The 27,845-nt window shown below is 39.8% G+C and overlaps 2 protein-coding genes across 4 annotated transcripts in view; one reads left to right on the forward strand and one right to left on the reverse strand.

Annotated features, from left to right (window-relative positions):
• Nucleotides 1–509: 509 nt before the first annotated feature.
• Nucleotides 510–7,670, reverse strand: BET1L (Bet1 golgi vesicular membrane trafficking protein like). The gene is made up of 4 exons (XM_060770434.2): nucleotides 7,567–7,670; nucleotides 4,220–4,311; nucleotides 3,908–3,964; nucleotides 510–2,880 (listed from the first exon to the last, which is right to left on the reverse strand). Exons 1-4 carry the CDS (start codon nucleotides 7,583–7,585, stop codon nucleotides 2,713–2,715), a joined length of 336 nt encoding a protein of 111 aa, XP_060626417.1. The 5' UTR covers nucleotides 7,586–7,670; the 3' UTR covers nucleotides 510–2,712.
• A 1,936-nt stretch (nucleotides 7,671–9,606) lies between these two features.
• RIC8A (RIC8 guanine nucleotide exchange factor A) overlaps nucleotides 9,607–27,845 on the forward strand; it is a 35,771-nt gene continuing 17,532 nt past the window's right edge. Inside the window, exons 1-4 of one of the 3 annotated variants that reach the window (XM_060770410.2) lie at nucleotides 9,607–9,707; nucleotides 18,405–18,593; nucleotides 23,190–23,237; nucleotides 27,219–27,833. In XM_060770410.2, the coding sequence (XP_060626393.2) occupies nucleotides 18,510–18,593; nucleotides 23,190–23,237; nucleotides 27,219–27,833 (747 nt within the window). In that variant the 5' untranslated portion in view covers nucleotides 9,607–9,707; nucleotides 18,405–18,509. The other 2 variants (XM_060770420.2, XM_067462556.1) reach the window with 2 other exon arrangements.

Below are 27,845 nucleotides of genomic sequence, written 5' to 3' on the forward strand. Positions count from 1 at the left end.
CCTGACACACACACACAAACCAACAAAAACCCAGACCTCCCAGATGACATTAGATATCCAGTCTGTCTTAAGATATTTTTGTTTAGGTATTCATGCAGTCTAGAGAGACATGTGTTACTGTTGTTTTATTGCATTGTAATTTAAGAATGTTTACACTTTTACTTCATGTTACGTGTTGCTGGCTACGATATATTCCAGTTCTGGAAGAAGGGTAGGACAGGGTTTTTTTTAAAGGTATGGCAACATTGCTCTTCTTTCTATAGATGCAAGAATTGTGGACAGCAAAAATCCAAAGGACATAAAACCATGACATTACCAATAAAATGGCATATAGCGGAATAACACACTTCTCAGAATGTGAGTCAGAAGCCGAGTACATCTTTAAACAAAATGGATAATTAGGATATCACCATGGGAAATGCTTTCCCCATGCGCTCTGTGACATCTTACAGCTATTTTAAAGTGTGGATTAGTAGTAAGGCATGACACAAAATGGTCTAATTTCACAGTTAGCTGCAGATGACCCATCTTTATTGCCTTACTGGTATCACACATGATCAGAGATTCATAATGATTTTAATGTATAGTTTGGGATGGGACACCTCTACAATGGTCTCAAAGCCATTTCACACACTGCTGTGGGTGTACATATAGGGGTGTAATGTAAAAATAGATTTTAAACAATATATGCAATATAGGTAAAGCTTACTGAGAGTACAGGTATTTAAGTACAGTAAATCTATAGTGGCCAATCTGATTTTAATTCTCAGTAGATTCCAAAGGCTGAGGTACAGAAGACTGAAAAGATGAATTACTCAATTATATGTTAATAAATAATCCTACAAAATAAAGTTGCTTGTCCCTTAATATCTAGCAGAGAACACTACATGCTATGCTCCAAATGGCTTTTACAGTTGCAGCATCAATTGTCTTATTTAATCTGCTTGCAGTCATATTAAAATGTCCTTGCTTTTTAACATAATAGCCTTAAAACAGCTACAGAAGTCTTAAATACTATCTGCAGTATTGCAGGACAGATACTTGGAATATAAGCATATCTGTTAACAAAGCCTCTGACGAAGAAGCTTTTTACAAAGTCTTTCTATGCCTTGGTAGGCTGTATTTCACATCCATACTTGCCTAGAAGTCATAATGAATGCAATGCAACTTTGTTTCGTGTACTTAGATCCAATTTTGCTATTAAATCCTTGTGGGTACTTCAGGTGCCAAAACTGGGTTAAAAATGTAAGCTAAGGAGTTGTGGCCCCATGGTGGCGCAGCAGATTAAACTGCTAAGCTGTTGAACTTGCTGACTGAAAGGCTGGTGGTTCGAATTCGGGGAGCGGGGTGAACTTTCACTGTTAGGCCCAGCTTCTGCCAACCTAGCAGTTCGAAAACATGCAAATGTGAGTAGATCAATAGGTACCGCTTCAGTGGGAAGGTAACAGCGCTCTATGCAGTCATGCCAGCCACATGACCTTGGAGGTGTCTATAGACAACGCTGACTCTTCAGCTTAGAAATGGAGATGAGAATCACCCCCCAGAGTTGGACCCAACTAGACTTAATGTCAGGGAAAACCTTTACCTTTACCTTAAGGAACTGTGAAGTAAAACATATTTGCTTCCAAATATGTGCATAATTGTGGTGAGGGCTCCTTCTTTGGAGGCTTTTAATCAGAGGCTGGATGGCCATCTGTTGGGAATGCTTTGACTTCGATTTTCCATCTTCTTGGCAAGGGGTTGGACTGGATGGCCCATGAAGTTTCCTCCAACTCTATGATTCTATGAAACAATCTGTTATGAAACAAGACAGCTACAGAAATTATAGTGTGCTCCTATACCTAACCACTCATAAGTAAGTTTCACTAAGTTCAATGAAACTTACTCCCAGGCAAATGTGTATGACAGAATCCTTAATCAGTGGATCATTAATACACATTTAATAGGTGAATCTTCACAAATTCTTAAAAATAAAAATGCATTAATATCTTATAGGGCTTTATATCACCAGGGATAAATATAAAGTATGTATTAGAAGTTTGACAAGAATGAAAACCAAAAACAAAAACAAAGATGAAATGGCAACAATTGTGTAAGTTCTCATGCTTTCTTCTTTCTGGAATATTCCAAGCTCTGCAAGTCCTTCAGCATAACATGCAAAGAGGATTGTGAACATATTTATAAGTGCTGGCATATCCAGGAACAGAGAATACAACAGCTGTTTTTTTTTTCTTGAAACAAGCTGTATAGTAGCGAAATTTGTTTCCAGGACACTAATGTCCGAATATCAGTACCCCACTGACAGCCCTGAATTTTCACTGAATTTGAGTGCTAGGACATTTCTGCTATGATATGGATTGCAATCAAGATGTGGATCAGGATTTTCCTGCTGAAGCCAACATCATCAGTATGTTTCCCCTCCCGCCGGCAGAAAGAGAAAACCAATTTAAGAATGCTTCTTTCCAATATGGAAGTGAAGTTTGCTAAATTTATGCTTTCAGAAGTAGAATGGCACAATAACCTTACCCTTATTAAAGACAAAGAAAAGTTAGTCTACAGAAATGAGTTCATAGAGAATTCTCTGGATCACGGTGAAATCTGGAAAACTCCTTAACAGGAAATCTTCTAAAGCTCTCCCCTTCCCTCCTGTTGTAAGATTTTGTTCCATTGTATTACACATAAGTATCCAAGTATAATTTTTGGTGATGCTTCTCAAGTTCGTGCCCTTGCCACCAAATAATAGAGGATGAAGAATACAGCGACAAGTCCGGCAGAGATGTAACAAAGAAGTTTGCGATTGTCCCTTCCTGAACGGGTCATGGTGGAGAAACGCTTCACACTCCCAGTCAAAAGGCCTGTAACACTCATGAAATCAGAGTCCTAAAGCAAAGAGAAAGTAAAAACTGATATGGAGAAATCATGACTTATATATATACACTCCTATATTGCCATGCAGCAAAGGGAATTGCACTGTAAGCCCATAATCCACATGACTAATTTCTCTCCATTCAATGCCTATTTCTGATTAAAATTGAGTCAAGCCAAATTCTAAGTTACAAAATTCCAGTTACAAAATTGTTTGTTTTCGTCACAATAATTAAATGAGAGAAAAATCTTAGTTGCCCTGGAGCCACTAAGGCCCTTCCACACAACTGAATAAAATTCCATATTATCTGCTTTGAACTGAAATATATGGCAGTGTCCTCAGATAACCCAGTTCAAAGCAGATATTGTGGGATTTTCTGCCTTGATATTCTGGGTTATATGACTGTATGGAGGGGTCCTGAGTGAACTTTATGACTGAACACAAGGTAGAATCCAGGTTACCAGACTCAGTGCAATGGATAGAATGAAAATGAAAAAGGCACAGGTCATTACATATAATTGTACAGCCATATATTTTACTGCATTACATGGGTGACAGGAAGTTATAGCAGCCTGCGGCTTCTCAGAATGTGCACATTCAGCAAAAAATTACAAATCATCATTATATATCTTGATTGCAAATCATCTTGATTGCAAATCATCATTATATATCAGCAGTGGAACTCTTGTCTCAGAGTGTGGCAGAAGTGCCTTCTTTCGAGGCTTTTAAACTGGATGGCTATTTGCCGGGGGTGCTTTGACTGTGTTTTACTGAATGGCAAGGTGTTGGACTAGATGGCCCTTGTGGTCTCTTCCAATTTTGTGATTCTTTGTATCATAGAAACAGTAACAGCTAATAAAGATGGTAAATTTTTATTATTTTGCACGCAACTAAGTATTACATGAGTAGGGAACTCTAAATATTTGGAACTAGGAATCCAATATCACATTGACCTTATTCCTAACTAATACTGTTTCACAAAATTCTTCATCAGTATATAAACAACTTGGTTTCATTGATTTTGTGAATGGAATGGCTTACCATGCCATCTAGGTAGTGATTTTGATCCTCAGCATCTTTGTCAATGTCCAGTGCAAGCTATTCAAAACACAGGAGACAAGTATTATCTAATCATGTATTTTGTTAAATGCCACATACAAAGCTTCCAGTAATGAGATGTTTTTAAGGTAGGATGATCAAGAAAACGCAAACAAAATCTTAAAGTGCTCCTTTCCACATTTCCAAGATTAAAAAATATACAGCAAGGAACAGGCTGCAAAAATCCCAAATGCAGAACTCATTCTAAAAAAATTGAGTAAGAGGCAAAACCTGCTAAGTAGATGATCTACTGACCGATTTTAGCCGGGTGACTTTAGAAGACAGGTTTTCGGTCATACGCTTGTTTTCTTCATCTAGCATATCATCCACAGCACTAGTATTCTGACCTGCAACAAAGAAAAAGAGCATCGCCATTTGCTCCGAGTACAGTTAAAACTCACCTCCGGTGATACAGATAATATCTGCATTTTTATGGGCCTTCTGGGTAGCTTTTCGCAAGATGTGGCGCCCCCTTTCCAAGGAAGCTAGTCTGGTCCTCTCCATATTGTCATTTTTAAAAAATATCTTTTCAATCCAGGCATATTTTGGAAATGGATTGTTGTGAAAAGGGCTGTTAATAGACTAGTGCTATATTTTTTAATTCAATGCACTTTAACATTATAATTTGGTTAATTGTGTTTTAATGTTATAACTTCTCCATTCTTTTTAATCTTGTGAGCCATCATGAGACCCAGTTTCAGAAGCAAAGTGCCATACTTTGCAGTATTTTTACAGGAATAAGGAAATTCACAATAGATGAAGTCAAAGGACCACATGCAGCAGAAACCACCAGCAAGACCTGAGTACAACTCCATCTCACAAGCCCCAGCGATGGACACACGGCAACCCAAAGTAGCAGCCATTGATGGCTCCTCCCTCTTTGAATATATGGAAACCCTCTTTCAAGCCATTCCAGTAGCAGCCATGTCTACATCATGTTGCAGTGAGTTTCAAAGTTTAACTGTGAAACTCACTGCAACATGATGTAGACATGGCTGCTACTGCTAATGGATTCATGCTCTGTATAGACATGGTGCATGTGCTAATGGATTCTTGCTCTGTATTCACAGCCACAGAACACAGCATTTTCCCCAGTATGTGGAAAAATTCCCATTGCCGTCATAGAAAGTCATGCTGGTAGTTTACATGCATTTCAATAAAAACAGTGTCTCATATAACCATTTTATATTCTTTAATGCCACACTCTTTTTCTACTGCTGTCCAGCCAGGATCCATAATTGGAGAACTTTGCTTAACCCCATGTAACCACCATTATTACTATTACTATTATTATTGCTCTTCTTCTTCTTCTCCTCCTCCTCCTCCTCCTCCTCCTCCTCCTCCTCACCAATACCCCGCTTTATCTCTCCCAAAGGAGACTCAAAGTGGCTTACATTAAAAGTATGACCACATAATTTTAAATATAAAAATATGCAAATATTAAAACAGAATTAAATGTAACAGTATTAAAAAAAATCAGTTTCCACACATAACCACCCAAAATGAAAGCAGAACAAATGGAGAAACCAATAATGGAAATACAGGGTTGGAATATCCCTTATTCATAAATCCCCAAATCCAATCTCAGCACAATGGCTGAGAAAGTAACATCTTTGTTTTTTCTAAGGGTTCAATATGTCCAACCTGGTTTCACGCACAAAATTATTTTAAAAAAAATCTTTGTATATAAAACAACCTTGAGGCTATATATGCATGTATGAATCATAAATGAATGTTGTGGGTGTCACATCTCCATGATGTCTCATTACTGATAGGCAAGGATTTTAGAATCTGAAAAAATCCAAAACACAGCCATCCCAAACATTTTGGGGAAGGACAGAAGTCCACTGAAATAAGAAAGTAGCAAGACATTTGCTTTCTGATGGATCAGTATATACGAACTTTGCTGCATGCCTGAAATTCTTTAAAACTGTTTATGAAAGGACTCTTAGGCTATGTAAAGTTATTCTTAACTTGTAGCCTTCCTTTTGATTGTAAGGATAGGAATAAACAATAAATAAATAAGCCAGTGACTCAACAAATTAAGCAAAGTTTTTGAATACTGTTTATATTTAATCCTGTTTTAATGTTTGTATATTTGTAAATGTTTATGCTGATGCTTTTATATTGAGTTGCTTTGAGCTGCCTTCAAGGGAGATAAAGCAGGGTATAAACAAACATAACCACAATAATAATAATAATACTAATTGTATATTTGTAAAAGATTATGCTGATGCTTTTATGTCAAGCTGCTTTTAGTCACCTTTGGGGAGATAAAGTAATAATATATTATAAGTAACAAGTAATAATATAAGTAATATAAGTAATAATAGCAACAACAACAATACTTGTATATTTTAAATGGTTATGCTGATGTGTTAATGTCAAGCCACTTTTAGTTGCCTTCGGAGAGATAAAATGGGGTATAAATAAACATGATTTTTTTTTGTCGTGTCAGGAGCAAGTACCTTCTGTTGTGAGAGAATTGGCTGTCTGCAAGGATGTTGCCCAGGGGATGCCTGGATGATTTTGATGTTTTTATCATCCTTGTGGGAGGCTTCTCTCATGTCCCCGCATGAGGAGCTAGAGCTGACAGAGGGAGCTCATCCGCCTCTCCCCAGATTCGAACCTGCGACCTGTCGGTCTTCAGTCCTGCCGGCACGGGGAGGGGGGGTTTAACCCACTGCGCCACCGGGGGCTCCTTAATGATGATGATGATGATGATGATGATGATGATGATGATAATGTATCATAAATGAATGCAAAGACTCTGGCACAAGCCAGTAAAGGTGGTCCCAGTGGTGATCGGCACACTGGGTACAGTGCCTAAATACCTTGGCCTGCACTTAAAAACAGTCGGCGCCTACAATATTACCATTTGTCAGTTGCAATAGGCCACCCTACCTGGTTCTGCATACATTATTTCCTAATACATCACACAGATACTTGGGATGTGTCTGAAGTGTAATCAAATACAAAAGCCAGCACAGCGTTCTTGCTTGCTGTGCACTAATCTTTTTGTGTATCAAATAATAATGTATAATAACATATATACACATATATACAAATGAAGCAAATGAATGTCCTGTTTAGCTTTTGAGTCCTATCTCTAGGATACCTAATTTAATATAGGTGAATATGCCACAATCCAAAATACTTCTGGTCTCAAGAATTTCCGGCATGAATAATTCCTTTTCTTTTTATTCAGTGGGTCTACACTTGTGAACTAATGCAGTTTGAAACAGATTCAACTGCCATGACTCAATGCTATGGAGTTAAGATGGGCAATACTGTGCCTGACTCACTATTTCAGCTGTCAAAGGGCATTTCTGTGAAAGAAAACAAAGGAGACGTGGGGGGAGAACCATTTAAAGCAGGCCTGGGCCACCTTCGGCCCTACAGGCTGTTAGGAATGGTGGGAGTTGAAGCCCAAAACACCTGGAGGGCCCAAGTTTGCCCAGGCCTGCTTCAACGGGAAGGAGGGCCCTCTCCCCAAAACAAAGGGAAGGCTTAACTAGGGCAGAACGAAGGGCGCCCACTCTCCTCCTCCCTCCGAGGCCTACCGCCTCCCCTCAGACACCGCTCCCTCCCTCCCTTCCTACCTCGGCCCCAATCCGCCATGGCTGCCTCTTGCCTCCGTGTCCCATCCGGAGCCAAGGCGAGAGGCGGTGCCAAGGAGGGCAATCGATCTGCAAACGAACCAATCAGGGAAGAGGGCAAGGAGGCCGTGGGGCGGGGATTGGATAAGCGCCTCCCCCGAGAGCGGAAGAGTGCGGCTTAGACCGCCATTTTTCCAGAGGGCATGCTCCCTGAGTGGGAATGGGCCGCCATGTTTCTTGAGGGCAGGAACAGGAAGTGGCTGCCCTTTGGATTCTCCGCCTCGGGCATCCAAGAGCATTGGCCCCGCCCCTGTTTGTGACGTAGGTTGCTGCCTCTGTAAGGTTTACAGAATGATAGAGCTGGAAGGGAACCCTAGAGGCTATCCAGTCCAGCCCCATTCTTGGCAAATTAATTACAAAAAAAATAAACTATAAAAAGGGGGAACCAAGTTTCTTGGTTTCTCTTCTGTCCTTACACAAATCTGGTTTCTTCCCCCCCCCCCTCTAAATATCTTCTGTCCTGCCTGTCTTGGAGTGCATCTACCAGGCATGGGCCAACTTGGGCCCTCCAGGTGTTTTGGACTTCAACTCCCACAATTCCTAACAGTACCTAACAAAATCAGCACTGTAAATGAAGAACAACACTCAAAAACAGGGGAGTTTCTTGTCTGGAGACAAGAAACAATCAGGACCAGCTAATCACCTCCCAACAAAGGATTCCCCCAGGCAGTATGAAGCCAGACCTTGAAACAGCTAGGCCACTGAATACTAACCAAGGTAGTCCATTGAAACATTGAAACGTTTTTTCTCCCACTTTGGACATTCCACATAAACCCCATTTTCCTAGTTTCCTCTTGTCTGTTTGAGCCAAGTGTGAATGTTGCAATTGGCCAGCTCGATTAGCATCAAATAGCCTTGCAGTTTCAAAGCCTAGCTGCTTTGCCTCACGCAGACAAGAGTTCTTTCTCCCACCCTGGACATTCCACAGAAACCCCATTTTCCTAGTTTCCTCTTGTCCATTTGAGGCAAGTGTGAATGTTGCAATTGGCCAGCTTGATTAGCATCGAATAGCCTTGCAGCTTCAAAGCCTGGCTGCTTTGCCTCACACAAAGCAGACAAGAGTTCTTTCTCCCACCTTCCACCCTGGATATTCCACAGAAACCCCATTTTCCTAGTTTCCTCTTATCTGTTTGAGGCAAGGGTGAATGTTGCAATTGGCCATCTTCATTAGCATTGAATAGCCTTGTAGCTTCAAAGCCTAGCTGCTTTGCTTCACACATGCCTCAAGCAGACAAGAGTTCTTTCTCCCACTTTGGACATCCCACAGAAACCTCATTTTTCTAGTTTCCTCTTGTCTGTTTGAGGCAAGGGTGAATGTTGCAATTGGCCATCTTGATTAGCATCGAATAGTCTTGCAGCTTCAAAGCCTGGCTGCTTTGCCTCACACTTGCCCCAAGCAGACAAGAGTTCTTTCTCACACCTTGGACATACCACAGAAACTCAATTTTCCTAGTTTCCTCTTGTCCGTTTGAGGCAAGTGTGAGTGTTGCAATTGGCCAGCTTGTTTAGCATCAAATAGCCTTGCAGCTTCAAAGCCTGGCTGCTTTGCCTCACACTTGCCCCAAGCAGACAAGAGTTCTTTCTCCCACCTTGGACATTCCACAGAAACCCTATTTTCCTAGTTTCCTCTCGTTTTTTGATGCAAGTGTGAATGTTGCAATTGGCCAGCTTGATTAGCATCGAATAGCCTTGCAGCTTCAAAGCCTGGCTGCTTTGCCTCACGCAGACAAGAGTTCTTTCTCTCACTCTGGAGTATCCACAGATATATAAACCCCATTTTCCTAATTTCCAGCAGACCCCACAACCCTTGAGGATGCCTGCCATAGATGCAGAGGGAACGTCAGGAGAGAATGCTGCTGGAACATGGGTCCTACAGCCCGGAAAACTCACAGCAACCCAGACTTTAGCATCCTCTGCCAAAGAGTGCTGGTGTCCTCCGGCAACTGGCGCCCCCTCTTGGCTGCCTTTCCTTCCTTTTGGCTTCCCTTTCTTGTCCTGGGGGAAGGAAGGAAGGAGGAGGCAGCAGCAGGGAATGAGGCGAAGAGACTGACTTCCCACCACAAGCAGCTCGGCTGCAAAGGAAGGTACAAGCCGCCCTTCCCCTTCCTGGGGTTCCCTTGGGTTCCCCAATAAATGGGGTGGCTGGGCTTGCTGGGAGGAGGGTTGCATACTGATATGATCCCAATCACGATGATCATAATATGTCACTTTGTATCTTGGATTAAGGAAACCAGATTGGGAAATGTTTCCTAACCACTCCCCTTTTGTAAAGGTAGGTAGATATCTGGGCAAGACTGGAATCCAATGGGTTTTTGGAGGATGTAAACAAGGCTTGGCTAAATGAAACCTTGGATGCGCGTACACTTTAGAAGAAATCCAGCTTGACACCACCTTAAATGCCATCACTCAATGCTCTGGAACATGAGAGTTGTAGTTTGATGAGGCACCAGCACTCCCAGGCAGAGGAAGCCTTATAAAACTACAGCTAAAGTGGTGTCAAACTGCATTATTTCTACGGTGTAGATGTTATGGATGGCGTGATTTTAATGCTGAATGTAATTTTTTAAATTTTTAAATTATGTATTCATTTTAATTCAGTGGATTTTAAGCTTAATGTTTGTATGTCTCCTATGCTATGCTAATAATGTAATATAATGTAACATATTGTATATACATATAATATTTATAATATTATAATGTAATGCAATATAATACTACTATTAATAATATGATATTATAATTATATATTTATATTACATGTAACATTACTAATAATATTACAATATAATGGTATAGTACAATATAGTAATATTTTAATATTGTATATACATATAATATTTATAATATTATAATGTATTGCAATATAATACTAATAATAATATATTATAATTATATATTTATATTACATGTAATATTACTAATCATATTACAGTATAATGGTATAGTACAATAAAGTAATATTTAATATTGATATTGTACTTTGCTAATAATACAATATATTTTATGTATATATATCTTGTAAGTGGCTCTGAGTCCCCTTTGCAAATAAATAAATAATATGTGTTTAAAGCATTGAATAATTACCATATGTTGGCTGCCTTCAATCCCCCTTGGGGTAGAGAAAGATGATATAAATAGGGTAAATAATTAAATACATTATTGATTCTTGTGAATTCTTTGTGATGCCAGAGTTATATTTTCATATTAGATATAATTTAAATTAATTTTAAGTGAGTTGTTTGTTTAATTTGATATGTGGTTGTAAACTTGATTTATGTGCATTTTAAAGTGATATACATTCACTTTTTTGGGATTTGGGCGGTTTGTTAATGCATTTGTATTTGTTATTCTTATTGTATAGGCATTAAATGTTTTGTTTTCCTTCTGTTGTTGGAATCTGCCCTGAGTTCTCTAGGAATACAAATAAAGCTATTATTGTTGTTGTTGTTGTTGTTGTTGTTGTTGTATTGTTGAAGGCTTTCATGGCTGGAATCACTGGGTTGTTGTAGGTTTTTCAGCTGTATGGCCATGTTTTAGAAGCATTCCCTCCTGACGTTTTGCCTGCATCTGTGGCAAGCATCCTTAACCTCACAGCCCAAAAAACCTACAACAGCCCATTATTATTATTATTATTATTATTATTATTATTATTATTGTCATCCCAGGTCTGATTCCAGACCTACATTTTTGTTCATAACAAGTCCAGGCTTGACTTGTGTAAAATATTAAATAATTTCTGAATATCTGTTTCTGCTAGTGCACTCAACAATGTTTATATTGACCCCTATAGGGGAAATACACCTGCTGAGTTGCATCTCTTACCTGAAATTCTGAAATACTCCAAATTTGAAAATAGATGGCCAAGAGACTGGCATCTCTGCTTTTTGGTAGTTCAATGCACACAGACTTCAAACAGATTTAAAATATGTGTGACATTATCTTCAAGCTATGTTTATAAGGCAGGCATGGGCAATCTTCAGCCCTTCAGGTGTTTTGGATTTCAATTCCTACAATTCCTAGCAGCTGGTAGGCTGTTAGGAATTGTGGGAGTTGAAGTCCAAAATACCTGGAGTGCTGGAGTTGGCCCATGCCTGCTATAAAGTATAAATGAATTAGGTGTTTAGATTTTGGGCCCATCTTAATATATGTCTTAATCAAATGTATATGCAAATATCCCAAAATCTGGGGGGGGGGGGGGGGGATCCAAAACACTGTAGCCTCAGACATTTTGGATAAGGGAAGCTCAGTCTATTACCAAATTACAGAATATGTACCAATTTATGCAAAAGTGTTGATCATAGAATCATAGAATGATTGAGTTGGAAGAGACCTCGTGGGCCATCTAGACCAACCCCCTGCCAAGTAGCAGGAAAATCACATTCAAAGCATCTCAACAGATGACCCATTCTTCTTGAAAGCCTCCAAAGAGGGAGCCTTCACCATACACCGGGGCAGAGAGTTCCACTGCTGAACAGCTCTCACAGCTAGGAAATTCTTCCTAATGTTCAGATGGAATCTCCTTTCCTGTAATTTGAAGCCATTGTTCCACATCCTATTTATTTATTTATTTATTTCACAGTTTTGTATACCAAGCTTCTCAACCTCGTTGAGGGACTCAGCCCGGTTTACAGCCATAAAAACATATACATTCATTAAAATATCATATATCACAATTACAAAAAACTTTAAAATAACACTATGTCTAAAACTACTGTGGTCAGTCGTCCTATTAAGATGGATCTACATCAACTTCCATCCAGGGTCCTATGGTGTTGTCTCATTCCTCGAAGGCCTGACTCCACAGCCACGTCTTCACCCATTTCCTAAATGTTAGGCTGGATGGGGCGGTTCTGGCCCATCCTAGTCTCCAGGGCAGCAGAAAACAACCCTGCTCCCTCTTCCCTATGACTTCCCCTCACTTATTTATACATGTCCCTCATCATGTCTCCTCTCAGCTTTCTCTTCTGCAGGTTAAACATGCCTAACTCTTTAAGCCGCTCCTCATAGGGCTTGTTTTCCAGACCCTTGATCATTTCAGTCACCCTCCTCTGGACACATTCCAGCATAGAGTCAATATCTCCCTTGCAGTGCCCAGAATTGGACACAGTGTGATTCCAGGTGTGGTTTGATGAAGGCAGAATAGAAGGGTAGCATGACTTCCCTGGATTTAGACAATAGACTCCTATTTATGCAGGGCAAAATCCCATTGGCTTTTTTAGCTGCCCCATGACATTGTTGGCTCATGTTTAACTTGTTGTCCATCAGTACCTGTAAATATAGTGGCAGGTATTGTTGCCAAATACTCCTTTTTTCAAGGGAACTAGCATTATTTTACAGACTTTCTTCTTATTTCTAACTATTATGGTCCAGGTAACAAAAAAGACCTAGCACTCACCCATACTACAGAAATTTAGCACAATGATTCTGCTTGACTGGCCATGTCTCCGTCCTATAGAATCGTAGGATTCCAACTTTAGGGAGAAGGTTTTACAATTATCAGCCAAAGTGCTTCAGGGCCACACCAGACTACAAAACCCAGGTTGCAGCGAAAGTAGAACAAAAGGGCTACAATTCTCTGTTGTGAATGGGCCACTTGTTTCCCAAACCATCACAAGCCAATTCAACACAACCAGCTGAGACTCAGGCCTTATGGTTTGATAAACTATCACTTGTTGATAATGTTTTTTCCCCATAAATGGGAGTTTCAAGAAGACCCAGGAAAAACTCATTCCAGTAGAAAGAAGCTTTTAATAAAAACTGATGTTTGTGTAGTATCAGCTGTTATAGCAAAAATGGGCATGGGCACATCCTTGCTTCCTATTCTAAAATTGTTGTTTTACATCAGGGGTCCTCAAACTAAGGCCCGGGGGCCAGATGTGGCCCGCCAAGGTCATTTACCCGGCCCTCACTCAGGGTCAACCTAAGACTGGATCAACTTGAAAGCACACAACAACAACAACAATCCCATCTCATCAGCCAAAAGCAGGCCCACACTTCCCATTGAAATACTAATAAGTTTATATTTGTTAAAATTGTTCTTCATTTTAATTATTGTATTCTTTTAAGTTTTTTTTGTACTACAAATAAGATGTGCATAGGAATTCATTCATTTTTCCAAATTATAATCCAGCCCTCCAACAGTTTGATGGACTGTGACCTGGCCCTCTGTTTAAAAAGTTTGAGGACCCCTGTTTTATATTATCTATACCTCCTTTCCTCTAGGCTGAAAAAGGTGGTTTATTGCAGTGTATTCATATCTGAGTTATCCCACTTTAATAATAATAATAATAATAATAATAATAATAATAATACTTTATTTATACCCCGCTCCATCTCCCCCAGGGGAACTTGGTGCGGCTTACATGAGGCCACGCCCATCAGTACAGTAAACACAATATAACGCTTTGCATACTGAATAGAAAAATAGTTTCTATTTTACATTTAAGGGCCATTTCAGGCAATCATACCTTATTTTGCTGTTCAGTCCAGTGGCAAATGAATAATTCAAATCATCTGCTGAACACTGAAGGCAGCTCACAAATCGATGAGAAATTTTCATAATGTGAGTTGAAGAATAATGTGCCAAGTTCCACTTTAAAGAGAGGAAAATAGGATATAAATAAATATAATTTTATTTATTTATTTCACATATTTGTATCCTGTCCTTCTCACTCCCGGAGGGGGACTCAGGGCAGCTTCACAACAGGCATTCATTCAATGCCAACAACAGTAATAAATGATAAAAGCAAGTAAAACAATTTGTTAATGCTTCAAAATTACTAAAACATTGTTTAAATCATGTGGTTTTGAAATCATAGTCCAGGTCAGTCCAAATTGGATCTCATTCTAAATTGCTGCCTCTACTGTTCAAATACTTGGTCCCATTACCACATTTTGAGTTTCATTCTAAAGGACAAGAGGGAGGGGGCCAATCTAATGTCACTGGGTAGAGTTCCACAGGCGAGAGGCCACCACTGAGAAGGCTCCGTCTCTCGTCTCTACCAGTCACGTTTGCAAGGATGGTGGGACCGAGAGCAGGGCCTCTCCGGTTGATCTTTGATTTTGCGATGGGTCATAGCAAGAGATACGTTCAGACAAGTAAACAGTGCCAGAACCATTATTAATAATAATAATAATAATAATAATAATAATAATACTATTTTCACCTGCAACCAAACACTCCTGCTGATCCATCAGCCAATGAATCTGGTCCACATCATGAGATGGAACTGCCGGGTAGCAGTAGTAAAAAAGGAAGTGCTACCCTGAATGTGGTCTCACATGGGATCCTTATAGTTTTGTAGGTACAATTCACACTTCATACATCACCTTCAACAGACATCCTCTTTCCCATGCTTATTTCTTTTCATTTTCCCATCTGGCACTTTGATCAGCTGTTTGTCCAAACAGTTTAACGATTTCCGCAATTGCAATCATTCAATATACCCTTTTCCTTCCTTTGAGGCACTCATTTGATCCAATCCATCAAACACTATTTTGTTTGAACTGTCTTACATCTAAGACTTATTATCTGTGTGAGTTCTTCAGCTTGACATTCCCAGACCTTCAATTGATTCCCTTTGGCATATCTAAAGAAGGAGATGTTTATTTTTGCCATTTAGTAATGTTTGTGACCAACCGTTCTTATTAATCTCTTCTATCTTAAATTGATTTTTAAAACTATTTATTTAACCAAACTCTTATTCTTACTATTGCTATGTATTAATCAAATGAAACCAAGTCTTTGTCCCTTGTCCCCTTCACACACATACAAACAGTGATAGTGTGGATGAACAGATAAACATAATTAAACTTTATTTCTAGTAGATTCAATTCGATACCATAAGAGGCATTATAAAAATCCCATGAGCCCCTGTTTCTCAGACAATCCCAACTAACTGGTGATGCAGCTACACTGTGGAATTAATACCATATGATGTCCACTTTAACAGCCATGCTGTGGAATCCTGGGATCTGAAGTTTGGGAAGGTGCCCACACTCTTGGCAAAAGACACTAAGGTAAAGGTTTCCCCTTGACATTAAGTCTCGTTGTGTCCGACTCTGGGGGTGGGTGCTCATCTCCATTTCTAAGTCTGTCTGTAGACACCTCCATGATCATGTGGCCAGCATGACTGCATGGAGTGCCATTACCTTCCTGCCGGAGTGATACCTATTGATCTACTCACATTTGCATGTTTTCGAACTGCTAGGTTGGTAGAAGCTGGGACTAACAACGGGAGCTCATTCCTCTCCCGTAATTCAAACCTTTCACTCAGCAAGTTCAGCGGTTTAATCCACTACGCCATCAAGGGGCCCCACTAAAGACCTTGTAAAACTACAATTTTCCTGATTCAATAGCATTGTGCTCTGGCAGTTAAAGTGGTGTCAAACTGCATGAATTCTACAGTGTAGATGCCCCCTGAGATTACAAATAACAGCAACAACAACAACAACATTTCAGAAATATTTTAGGATGGATCAGGTGTGTCAGAGCAAGAATAAATACAGGTATTGATCCCCAGAATGTCTTTTAAAAAAAATCATGCCAGATTTTAATGCCCAGAAGCAATGGGGATGCTAATCTTTTTACAAAACAAAGCCAAGCAGTAGAAAGGATAGGTCCTGGTCACCTTACTCTGGTAAAGTAACACAATTTGAATATTAGTAAATGTGACTTAGTTAGGTGGGTGTCATGATGTTTCTTCTTACCCTATATGTTCACAGGGGATCTAGGGCTAGAACTGAACTGTGATTCAGGTCTAGTTGCACGTAATCATTTGCAGTTAACAGTGTCTTGGGAAGGGGGAGTGGATTTGTTTTGTGCATAGAAGGAGGCTGTTCATTACCATATACTATATTTTTAGAACTGATTATACTTTCAAACTCCTTCCTCTCCTTTCTGAAGGCAGCTTGAATTTATTTTAAAAGGGAGGTGAATGCTAATGAAGGGTGCCCTTTAGAATCCACCCAATGGACCGAATGTTGGTGATACTTTACCAGAATTGAGAATATCTGCACCAAAGAAATACCTATTTGGACTCATGGCATATTATTTCTCACCCTGCTCTCATTATTTAGATATTGTTTGAGATCTCCTCTGTCCTAGTTTGCAAAGAATGGCAAGCATTGAAATTTGTCCATATAAACCTGTAGTCACCAAAATATTCTCTAAAGGTACCCAATCCTATCTGACCTTGGAAGCAAAGCAGGGCCAACTCTGGATAATAGTTGGATGGGAGACCATTAATGAAAACCAGGTGTTTTAGGGTATATTTCAGAGGGAGGGAGGAAATGGCAAAACCATGCCTAAAAACAGCCTGTAAAATTCACAAGGATGACATTAATTGGCAGATAATTTGAAGACATATATGCACACACAAGTAATGCATGTAATTACATGAAGAGCTACTTCATAATTCATACAGAGCCATTTTCCTTAATATGCATGGTGGCGCAGCGGGTTAAGCCGCTGAGCTGCTGAACTTGCTGACGGAAAGTTTGGCAGTTCGAATCCGGAGAGCAGGTTGAGCTCCTGCTGTTAGCCCCAGCTTCTGCCAACAAGCAGTTTAAAAACATGCAAATGTGAGTACCACTTCTGTGGGAAGGTAACGCCGCTTCATGCAGTTATGCGGCCCCATGACCTAGGAGGCATCTATGGACAATGCCGGCTCATTGGCATAGAAATGGAGATGAGCACCACCCCCCAGAATTGGTCAAGACTAGACTTAATGTCAGGGGAAACCTTTACCTTTACCTATCTATGTAAAGTGCAAAGGGCAAGCACTCTATAAAGTTAGAATTGTCTCTTAGTAGAAGTATTTTGGAAATGTTACCATGTTTTAATATATTTTGGCTTGTGCACAGCTTGGAAGTCTAGGAGAATGTGTATTGTGTCCAAGCCTTTCCCAGTTACAAAGGCCAAGGCAGTTCTATATAGGGAATGCTCTAAATTATAAGGGCAAGTGGCCAGGATGTGGACTGAGTCAAGGATGGACTTTTGAATTACCTTTTTCTAGTCTGTGTGCTTTCAGTTTGTTAGTTCCCCATTCCTGTAACCCTAGATTTCATATGTGACAATTACGCTGGCTACTAGAGGGAAAGAAACATCCCCCCTGTTTTGAACAGCTGCCTACAGATAGCTTTGTGGTGACATATTTTGAATAAACATGACATGTTTTAATGTTGTAGTGTAGGGGACAAAATAATAACATTAGCTAAATTCAGGGCTAGAGGTGGCCAAAATGGTCTCCTCCCAGTGTTGTGTAAACAGGTACAGATATGTGGATCTGAGATGTATGTCCTTCTGATAAATTTAGACTTGTAGCCACACTTGAATTGTGCAATTACCTCCCCCTTTTGCCTCTTTTCTGTCTCAAAAAGCATTTATCGCTGCATTCAACAGAGCCTCAATGTACATGTTTGCCTGTTTTGTGCATGTCATGTTTTTGAGCTCTCTGGGCATTTCTAGGTGTTTCTGTGCAGTGGTAAAAATCAGGACAGTGGGTGGAGGAGAGGAGAGGCTATTTGAGGGAGCTGCAGCATGTCCATAATCTGTTTGGAGGTAATCCTCAGACTGGGGGAGAGGGAGGGTTTGCTAGGTGCTTTGCCGGGAGGGCATTTATTAAATGCTAAAAAGCTCAGAGAGGATTAGTGTGTGTGTGAGCGAGAGAGAGGGAGAAGGAGCTCCTGGCTGGCTTTACTAGAAACATCCATCTGTTCTGTGCTTTGGTGTGCCGGAGCCTGCAGCCTCACTGGTTTGCCTGTTTTTCCTTCCTGCTCAGCTGCTCGGCGACAAACCCTCTGTGTTCCTATAATTACCCAGCTGGACTACAAAGCCCCCTTGCCAGGCTCTCTCGTGTTTCGGACCACCGCCATTCTCTGGAGCAATGGCAGTCCAGGCTGTGCTGGAGACAATAGAAAATGGGGAGCAAGATACAGTCCTCAAGGTGCTACAGATCTACAACCAGGAGGTGAGTGTCCCTTGAGAGCAGTTTGCCGGACGTCCCTGCAATGGGCCTGTCAGAGAACCCACATCCGGCAGGTATTCTGGTGCTGCCCTTTTGGCCCACTCCTTTCAGTTCCATCTGTCCGTGTTTTCCTTCCATCAAATGTTGTTAACCTCTAGAAGCAAGGTTCTGTTTTTGCCAAGAGAATAGTAGGCCTTTTGTGTGTGTGTGTTACTAATTATGCCTGCTCCTTTTCCCTTTCTTGCTGAAAATTAGATGCAAATATCTAATGGTTGTGCTGTTTCAACTGATAAAATATTACAGGCGAAATTAGCCATGAAGACTGATTTCAGACAGCAGAAGGGAAAGGAGGAGTTTTATATGGTGAGCAGATGTGTGATACTAACAAACATGTGGTCCCAGGAGATGTTGTACATGGAGGAGATTTCTTGTGGGGCATCTAATTTCAAATAATTTTAATATGATCTCACCCAACTGATAACAACAGTCTGAACCCTGAACCAGAAGTCCACATTTTTGTTATAGGCTCTGGGAATTGCACTTTTGTCTTTATGCAAAATACATATTTTATTACCCAAATCTTCTGTTTTGAATAACAAGGGAGAGTTTAAACTCAGGGCCCTTCCACACAGCCATATCACCCAGAATATCAAGGCTGAATAACCCACAATATCTGCTTTGAATTGGGGCCCCTTCCACACAGCTTAATAAAATCCTGCATTTTCCGAACTGGAATATATGGCAGTGTGGACTCAGATAACCCAGTTCAAAGTAGATATTGTGGGATTTTCTGCCTTGATATTCTGGGTTATATGGCTGTGTAGAAGGTTATATGAATCCACACTGCCATATATCCCAGTTCAAAGCAGATAATGTGGGATTTTATTCGGCTGTTTAGAAGGGGCCTCAGGACCCTTCCACACAGCTCTATATCCCAGAATATCAAGGCAGAAAATCCTACAATAACTGCTTTGAACTGGGTTATCTGAGCCCACACTCAGATAATGTGGGATTTCCTGCCTTGATATTCTGGAATATAGGGCTGTGTGGAAGGGCCCTCAGTGAAAGTTTCAGGTATAGTAAGCACAGAAAGGCTAGATTGGATGAAATATTAATTCATCTACATTTTAGAACTACAGGAAATTATTTCACATAATATGGGATATTTTATTATATATGTATGAAGGCAGATAGATAAGATCATTGTGTGGGTAGGTATGCCATCCAACCTAGGCATTTACAAAGCAAATTAAGAACTTTGTTAATAAGGAGACCATTCTTTAGTGTTTCTCCATCATTACTTTATAGATATGAGTATTGTTCTTAGACTACATGCAATAATTATCCCTTCTTTTTGTTGTTTCTTGTGCAGAACAGAAAAAAGCATTTAAAGATAAAATGTTCATAAATTATTCAGGACTTTCTTTTCATGTGGAAAGAGAATACAGAAATGTTCTGTAAATACAGAAAAGCTTGCAACCTGTAGGTTATGGAATGCAAACTTAGATATTGCCTGAAAAAGAAAGGTTTACAAACTGCAAAGCAGGATGGGAAAGCCTGGGCATATACTTAAAATCTTTCTCAATTGGCAGATCAGTAATAATAGAGAAACTTCCCTGAAAGATGGTTTCCATCACTTCTAAATATTCCATGGAATATGCAGTTATAGGTCAGGGCAAAGTTGTTTGGATGCATATTCTTAACTTATTTATTCATATTGGACCACTAAGCCTAGGCAGTGAACTATTTGAACTGCCTTGAAATATACGTCAGAATCTCTTGCAGCATATACAGTAATTCCTTAGTAAACAAGGAAAGCCTTTCATGGAGCCAAAAGATTTGTCATATCCTAATCAGGATGTCTACTCAGGAAGTATAAACCAATCATGGTATCTTCTTCACTCACTATCTTAGCAAACGATAAGGTGCATAATATATTCTAGCTGTTTATCTGCTGTATTTATCAGCATGATTCCTTAATAAGTTGTTATATGTTGTTGTCTTACAATTGTGTGAATGAAATAATAGAAACCTTCCCTCATACTGACATAAAATGTACTTTGATATGCTCCAGATTAAAATCTATTAAGATAGTAGCAATTTTAGGGTGACAGGTAGAAGGACGTCCTTTAGTTTGTATTTTTATTTATTTGTTTCATAATGGAAAGACAGTATAATTCTATTAATAAAAATTCTTTACAGAATTCCAGGGGTTTTGTACAGGAATTCAGATGCTTCTCAAGTGCAGGCTGTATGGCCTATCTATTTATCCAATAAGTCCAGAGACACAGAAAATCCACAAAAGTGAAAAAACGCAAACAAAAATGCTATTGTATCTGAGAGAACATCTTTATAGGATTTTCTGTGTCCTCCAGCATGACTCTGGTCATCTTCTAGTGAACATTGACTGTAGAGCCACATGGAGGACCCAGAAATCTCTAGAGAGAACATTTTAATCAGATGTTTGAATAATCAAACACGCAAAAGTCAAACCAACAAATGTGGAGGGCTGATTGTAGTATCTCATGTCAAGCTTTAAATGTATTTATTTATTTACTTAATTTCTACCTCGCCTTTCTTGACCCCGGAGGGGACTCAAGGTGTCTTACAAATCCAGCAAAAATTCAATGCCACACAGGTAAATAATAAAACACATCTCATCAAAATATAATAATCTAAACATAAATATATGAAAAGGATATCTCTGACCAGGTGGCCCACCATTTCAGGTGCTGAGTTGTGATTGTATATAGGGCAGTGGCTTTTCAAGCAGTGCCATACAAGAGTTGTTGATCCCTTGGAAGCTTATCAAGGAATTGTTTTGGTTATTTGTTTTGTACTCTGAAATTCACCAGAGCCACCAACATAGATCATAGTGGATCCATGAGGGGTAGAAGGAGGTGAGGATGGGATGAGAACCAAAGAATTGATTGGGAAGATCAGTAAAGAGGGTTATGTGTTCCTATATTACTGATTTTCCACTACAGTATAATATGTAGTTGTAAAAATGAAACGTATTCTAGGCTGCGTGCTCAGTCCATGAGGCAATTATGAAGCCAAACAGACTTATGGGGCTACCTAGTATTTATACCAGAATACTCTGCAATATGTTTAGGATTTTACAGCAAATATGAATCCTTCCCCTAACATAAATTTCTTGGATAGTTCTACGCAAGCTTCCTATTCCTTCTCAACCTGTAGCCTCCCCAATCTGTCATATGTGGGATAATAATACTTGTCTTAAAGCAGTGGTTCTCAACCTGTGGGTCCCCAGGTGTTTTGGCCTTCAACTCCCAGAAATCTCAGCCAGTGTACCAGCTTGTTAGGATTTCTGGAAGTTGAAGGCGAAAACATCTGGGGGCCCACAGGTTGAGAACCACTGTCTTAAAGGATTGTAATAAAGATCACACATATGAGGAATCCTGAAGACTCAAAATGATTAAAATATTATTAAATATTGTGGAGTGTTGCATCCATCTGGACCATGTTTTGAGAAGAAGATGAGGTTATCTTTTCTGAATGATAAAGCTTCTTTCACCAGAGCAAGTTTTAGAAGATGCAAGAGGATACGGCTGTTTCTCCCCATTATAGCTGAGCTCCAAGATTTCATAGAGATTAGGGTTTAAACCAGGGGTCCTCAAACTAAGGCCCGTGGGCCATATGTGGCCCTCCAAGGTTATTTACATGGCCCCTACTCTAAACATTAGACTTAGGGTTGCCCTAAGTTTGAAGCGACTTGAAGGCACACAATGACAATGAGCCTAAATAACTTAACTATTTCATCAGCCAAAAGCAGGTTCATGCTTCCCGTTAAAATATTGGTACATATTGGTTAAATTTGTTTTTCATTTCAAATATTGTATTGTTCTTTCATTATTTTTTGTTCTACAAATAAGATGTGTTCAGTGTGCATATAAATTCGTTTCTGGTTTTTTTCCTTCAAACAATAGTCCAGGTGCCTAACTGTCTGAAGGTCTGTGATCTGGCCCTCTGCTTAAAATATCTGAGGACCACTGGTTTTAACACACACTTGGATCTGCTGGAAGTGGTCATCCATTTATGCTGACAACACCAAGGCTTATGAGCCTAGTTGGGCATTATGTGGGAGATTTGTGATTGGCACTCCCAATGTCCTTTTCTTTTACTTAAAATACTGTGGAGTTTAATTTACATTACATTGCAAAGTGTGGGAGAGAAGGTGTTACATCCCCACCTCTTGACAGTTTTCCACTAAAAATCAACCCACTGCTTAAGCTCATCTTATTATAAAAACAAACTCAGCTCTATGTGCACATTATTTTTCCATTATGGCTACTTGTTTCCTTTAGAAACTGGCCAGTTATAGTAGCCTCATACCATGGCCTTATAATGGTCCAACAGTGACTAACCTGTTTTGAAGTTGTCAGCATGAGAAACCTTTTCTATGTTTTAACTTGTGTGCCTGACTGCAGTTTTCAGAGAGTATTTCCTAGTGCATCTCTGCTGGCTGAGTGTTAAGAAAAAAACTTGTAATCATCATTGCTCTTTTCAAAATTTTCTGTACATTTAAAACATATTTATTTTCTCAGTTTGTTTCAGTCTTGTGTTTTGCTTTCCCAGAAATCACAGTGTTTCATCTTTGAAGATGAGGAACAAGAAGAAAGGAAGGTAAGTTTACTTTTATTCTGGTTCATCAGTCAGGAACAGGGATGCTGATAATTATAACTTCCTTGTGGACACTGACTAGGAAGAAGGGATAAATAACAATGCCTTGACTTTGTGTAACAGATTTTCCTTCCAAGCCAAGATTGCGATTTTGAGCATTCAAAAAAACCCCATTTTGAGTATGGTTGGTTTTAAAAGGTACTTAACATAATATGTGATTGAGCCTTTTGCAAAGTTAAAGTGGCAACAGCTAGAGTGAGGGTGAGATTCACTTAGTGGTATTGAATCAATTATAGAGAAAAGCATTGGGTAAGAAATGCAATATGTATTGTTATCCCAACATCAAACATCTGTTTCAGTTCAGAAACATTTCTTGTTATAATTTTCCTCTATCATACCGTTGCCTTATATAGCTGAGTGCAATTTTTGGTCCATGGAGCCCAGTATTATTTACTCCCAAATACTATGGCTCTCAAGATGTCTGATGGAGATCCTTTGCCCTTGCTTTGCTATTTGGTAGCCTTTGTAATTGGAGAATATTGCTATTGTTGTGTGCTTTTGAGTTGTTTCTGATTTATGGTAACAGTAAGGCAAGCCCTCTCACAGGCTTCTGTGGGACCTGCCCAAGGTCACCCAGTGGGTTTTCATGGCAGTGTGCATATTCAAACTTTGGTTTTCAGAGTCATAGTCCAATACTCAAGCCATTACTCCACACAGGAGGACTGAATTTCATATCTTTTCTCTCTCCCTATGGTGCAAATATACTCTGTTACAGAGCTAGGTCATCTTCATTTATTCTCAGAAAATCTTCATGTAGTCCAGACCATCAAAACCTTTGCTATTTGAATTATCAGTTGTGATCACGTAGACGTCTTGGCAACATTCATAGACCTGGCATGGTGATCAGTGGTAATCATGGGCGAGCATGGGTTTGTTGTTTTCTTTGGCTTCTCTGGTTGGTAGCCTCTAATTGCAGGCATTTTCCTTTGGGTATTCATCATCTGTTTATACTTCTGGCTGTTGCAGTATCTTTGGCAAAGGTTCCATAAATTAAGTGCTATTGTCTTGAGTATTTTTTACTTTGTCTAAACATCTTGATTCTAGATTAGAAACGGCCAGTTTTTCTCTTGTATATCATACAAATAAATATTTGAAACATCTGGATCCAGTTGTGGCACCTTTTATTCTGGTGCATTACTGTTCCTTTATCCAACCTCTGGTTTTTTTCTGCGGCTGAAACAAGGATTCCAATTTTGCTCTGCAGCTGGAAAGAGAAGGCGGATGCCAAGGGAACGATAGGGCAGCATATGTAGCTTTCAGTTCTGCTCCACATTTACATATAGGCACTCTTCCTAAACTTGGGAATGCTACTGTCAGTTTAAGTAGCTGAGCAACAGGGATGTTGGAAATTACTTAGGAGTCCTCTCCTCTAGGTCCAATTTGTAGCAGATTTGCAACCACATCACCAGAATAGGCTACAGCAGGCATGGGCTAGCTTTGGCCCTCCAGGTGTTTTGGACTTCAACTCCCACAATTCCTAACAGCTGATAGGAGCTCCAATAGGCTGTTAGGAATTCATTCCTCTAATCGGCGCTGGAATGAACAGCCACAACCTGTACCTAATATTATTGTTGCCTGCCATAGCATTGCACTTAATTCCCGGGCCCCCTAGAATTTTTGGGCTTGCACAAATCTTGGCCCGGCCTTTTAAATTTTTAAATTGCCTTGAACAGGCAGGATTACTTTTAATATATGTGTGTTATGGCGACAGATTTTATGCTTATATTGTTTTGTTAATCTTATGGTTATGTTCAATGTATTGTTGAAGGCTTATGTTGTTTTACTTTGTATGTTTTGTGATGTTACCTGGGAACTGCTCTGAGTCCCCTCGGGGAGATAGAGCGGTATATAAATAATAATTTTTATTATTATTATTATTATTATTATTATTATTATTATTGAAGTCCAAAGAACCTGAAGGGCCAAAGTTTGCCCATGCCTGGGCTACAGTCTATCGCTCCCACTTTTTTCCTCCCCATCTGATTGATTGATTGATTGATTGATTGATAGGCCTTAACCAGGAGAGTAGTCCTACTGGCTGACTGCTTTGTCAGCAGATCTCTTGAGATCATCCAGCAAAATAAGGTTCTGCCAGGAGAAGAGGATTTCCTTCAAGAGAAGAGGCTTGTATCTAATCCTTAAACCCTTACAGCCAGAGCATCTTTGACTGAAGATTGGACTTTAATTTATGTATCTGTTTTGGAGAATTTATGTGTATATGGAAGCAATCTAAGATCATCACTTCTGAAGTTGTTACTTGTATAATTGATAAAGTTTACACAAGTGTTACGTTATGCCTCCTAACTTCCACGAGTAGCTCCCAAGATCTGTGCAAATGTTCTAGGGAAAGCGAGACAAAATGTAGGAAGAGGTCATTGATAGCAAATTGTGTACTTGAGGATGATGTGATAGAGGCCTGCCGTCAGAGAAATAACAATAATAAGAGGATTTAGCTTTGTCATTAGGCAGTAGCACTAAGCCAATTACAGTGAGCTACCGTAAGCCCTGTAAATCAATGGAGTTTGTGATCCTTTGATACTACAGATCTACTGACATGTGCCTACCAAAATGTATCCCTAGCCGAGTTAACCAGCCATTATAGAAAAAAATGTGTTAATAGAAATTTAAATATTATAATTAGTTATTGAAAAGCTTATTTATTTTGGATATATAACTACTTTCTAGTGCCCCCTGTGGTGCAGTAGGTTAAACCACTGAGCTGCTGAACTTGCTGACTGAAAGGTTGGCAGTTCAAATCCAGGGAGTGGAGTGAGCTCCCACTGTTAGGCTCAGCTTTTGCCAACCTAAAAGTTCGAAAACATGCAAATGTGAGTAGATCAATAGGTACCACCTTGGCGGGAAGGTAAGGGCGCTCCATACAGTCATGCTGACCACATGACCTTGGAGTTGACTACAGACATTGCCAGTTCTTCGGCTTAGAAATGGAGATGAGCAACAACCCCCAGAATTAGACACGACTGTCTAACTCTAGGAAAACCTTTATCTTTACCTTAACTACTTTCCATGTAATAAGGCAGTTTTAATTATAGATTTTTCATAAACTATAATAATAATAACAGTCATCATCATCATCCATCTACAGTATATAATAAAAGTTTGTTTATTTGTATGTATCTTATGTATGGGAGTTGTAGTTCACCTACACTCAGAGAGCCCTGTCAACCCATCCGGTGACAGATCTGGACCAATCTTGGCATGCATACCCAACACAGCCAGCATTGAATACCGGTGGGGTTTGGGGGGGGGGGGCAGGGGAAGACCCACAATTTTGGGAATTGTAGTTCAGTCAATCAACTTTCTTGTTTTAGGCCTGGTAAAGCAGATTAGTTTAATCTTATACTTAAAATTATTATTGTGTTATGTTAGGTTTTTATGTATGTGAGGCACTGAATTTTGCCGTATATATGTTGGAAACCGGGTTGAGAAAAGCAATATACAAATGAAGTAAATAAATAAATAATACATAAACTTGGGCTGGTAATGTAAATTGCCATTCCTACCCCTTAACTGTAATAGTGGATTATTTTATCATTTGAGTTTAGAATTTCACACCTGGATTTTTATCTACATGGTCAGTTTGCTCCAAATGAACGAAAGTAAATGAGATGTTGGTCAAAACTAGTGGGACTTGCAGTGAAGTGTTACAGTTCAGAGTGCCACTTCATGTCCTCTAATTTTCTATTCCCCCTTCAGATTTTGGAAATTATGCTTCATATTATCGCTATCCACAAGTGAATGTGTGGCTGACAAAAGGTGGATTTTGATCATATGAAGCACAATAAATTTCACCGAAGGGCTTCAGCCCACCAGTACAGTTATAGATTAATCTTTTCTCACATGGAAGCATATTGCTTTGTTTATTAGATTTCTTATACTTCCTATTTTTGCCTTCTCATGTTGTAGAAAATGGCCCTGCTCCTGATCAAGTTCTTGGAGAGGGAGCTGCAGCCATCCTGCCAGGTTGTATGTTTGGAAAGCATCCGGATCCTGTCCCGGGATAAAACCTGCCTTCAACCTTTTGCCACTTTGGAAGGCTTGAAGACCCTCGCCAGACATGCTGGAATTGATTACACAGAGGAGCGTATTGTAGAAGTCCCAGACCTGGATGTGATCCTGGAGGCCCTTAAATGCCTCTGCAACATTGTCTTCAGCAGCCGAGATGCGCAGGAACGTTCCTCTGAGGCCCAGATAGTGGTGGGGCTCACAGACCGCATCAAACTTTATAATGAGAGAAACTTCCCCCACGATATCCAATTTTTTGACTTGCGTCTTCTCTTCTTGCTGACGGCACTCAGGCTGGACATCCGGCAGCAGCTTGCGCAGGAGCTCCGAGGGATCAGTCTGATGGCAGATACCCTGGAGCTTACCCTGGGGGTCAAGTGGATCGACCCTCATGAGGTCACTGCTGTGGAGAACCCTTCCCTGCCTTTACCTCGGCAGGAGGCTGAGCGTGCCATGGAGATCCTGAAGGTGCTCTTCAATATCACCTTTGATACCAACAAGAGGGAAGTGGATGAGGTAAGGCACCCT

The sequence above is a fragment of the Anolis sagrei genome, chromosome 1, assembly GCF_037176765.1.
Source record: "Anolis sagrei isolate rAnoSag1 chromosome 1, rAnoSag1.mat, whole genome shotgun sequence".
In the NCBI taxonomy this organism is placed as follows: Eukaryota; Metazoa; Chordata; class Lepidosauria; order Squamata; family Dactyloidae; genus Anolis; species Anolis sagrei.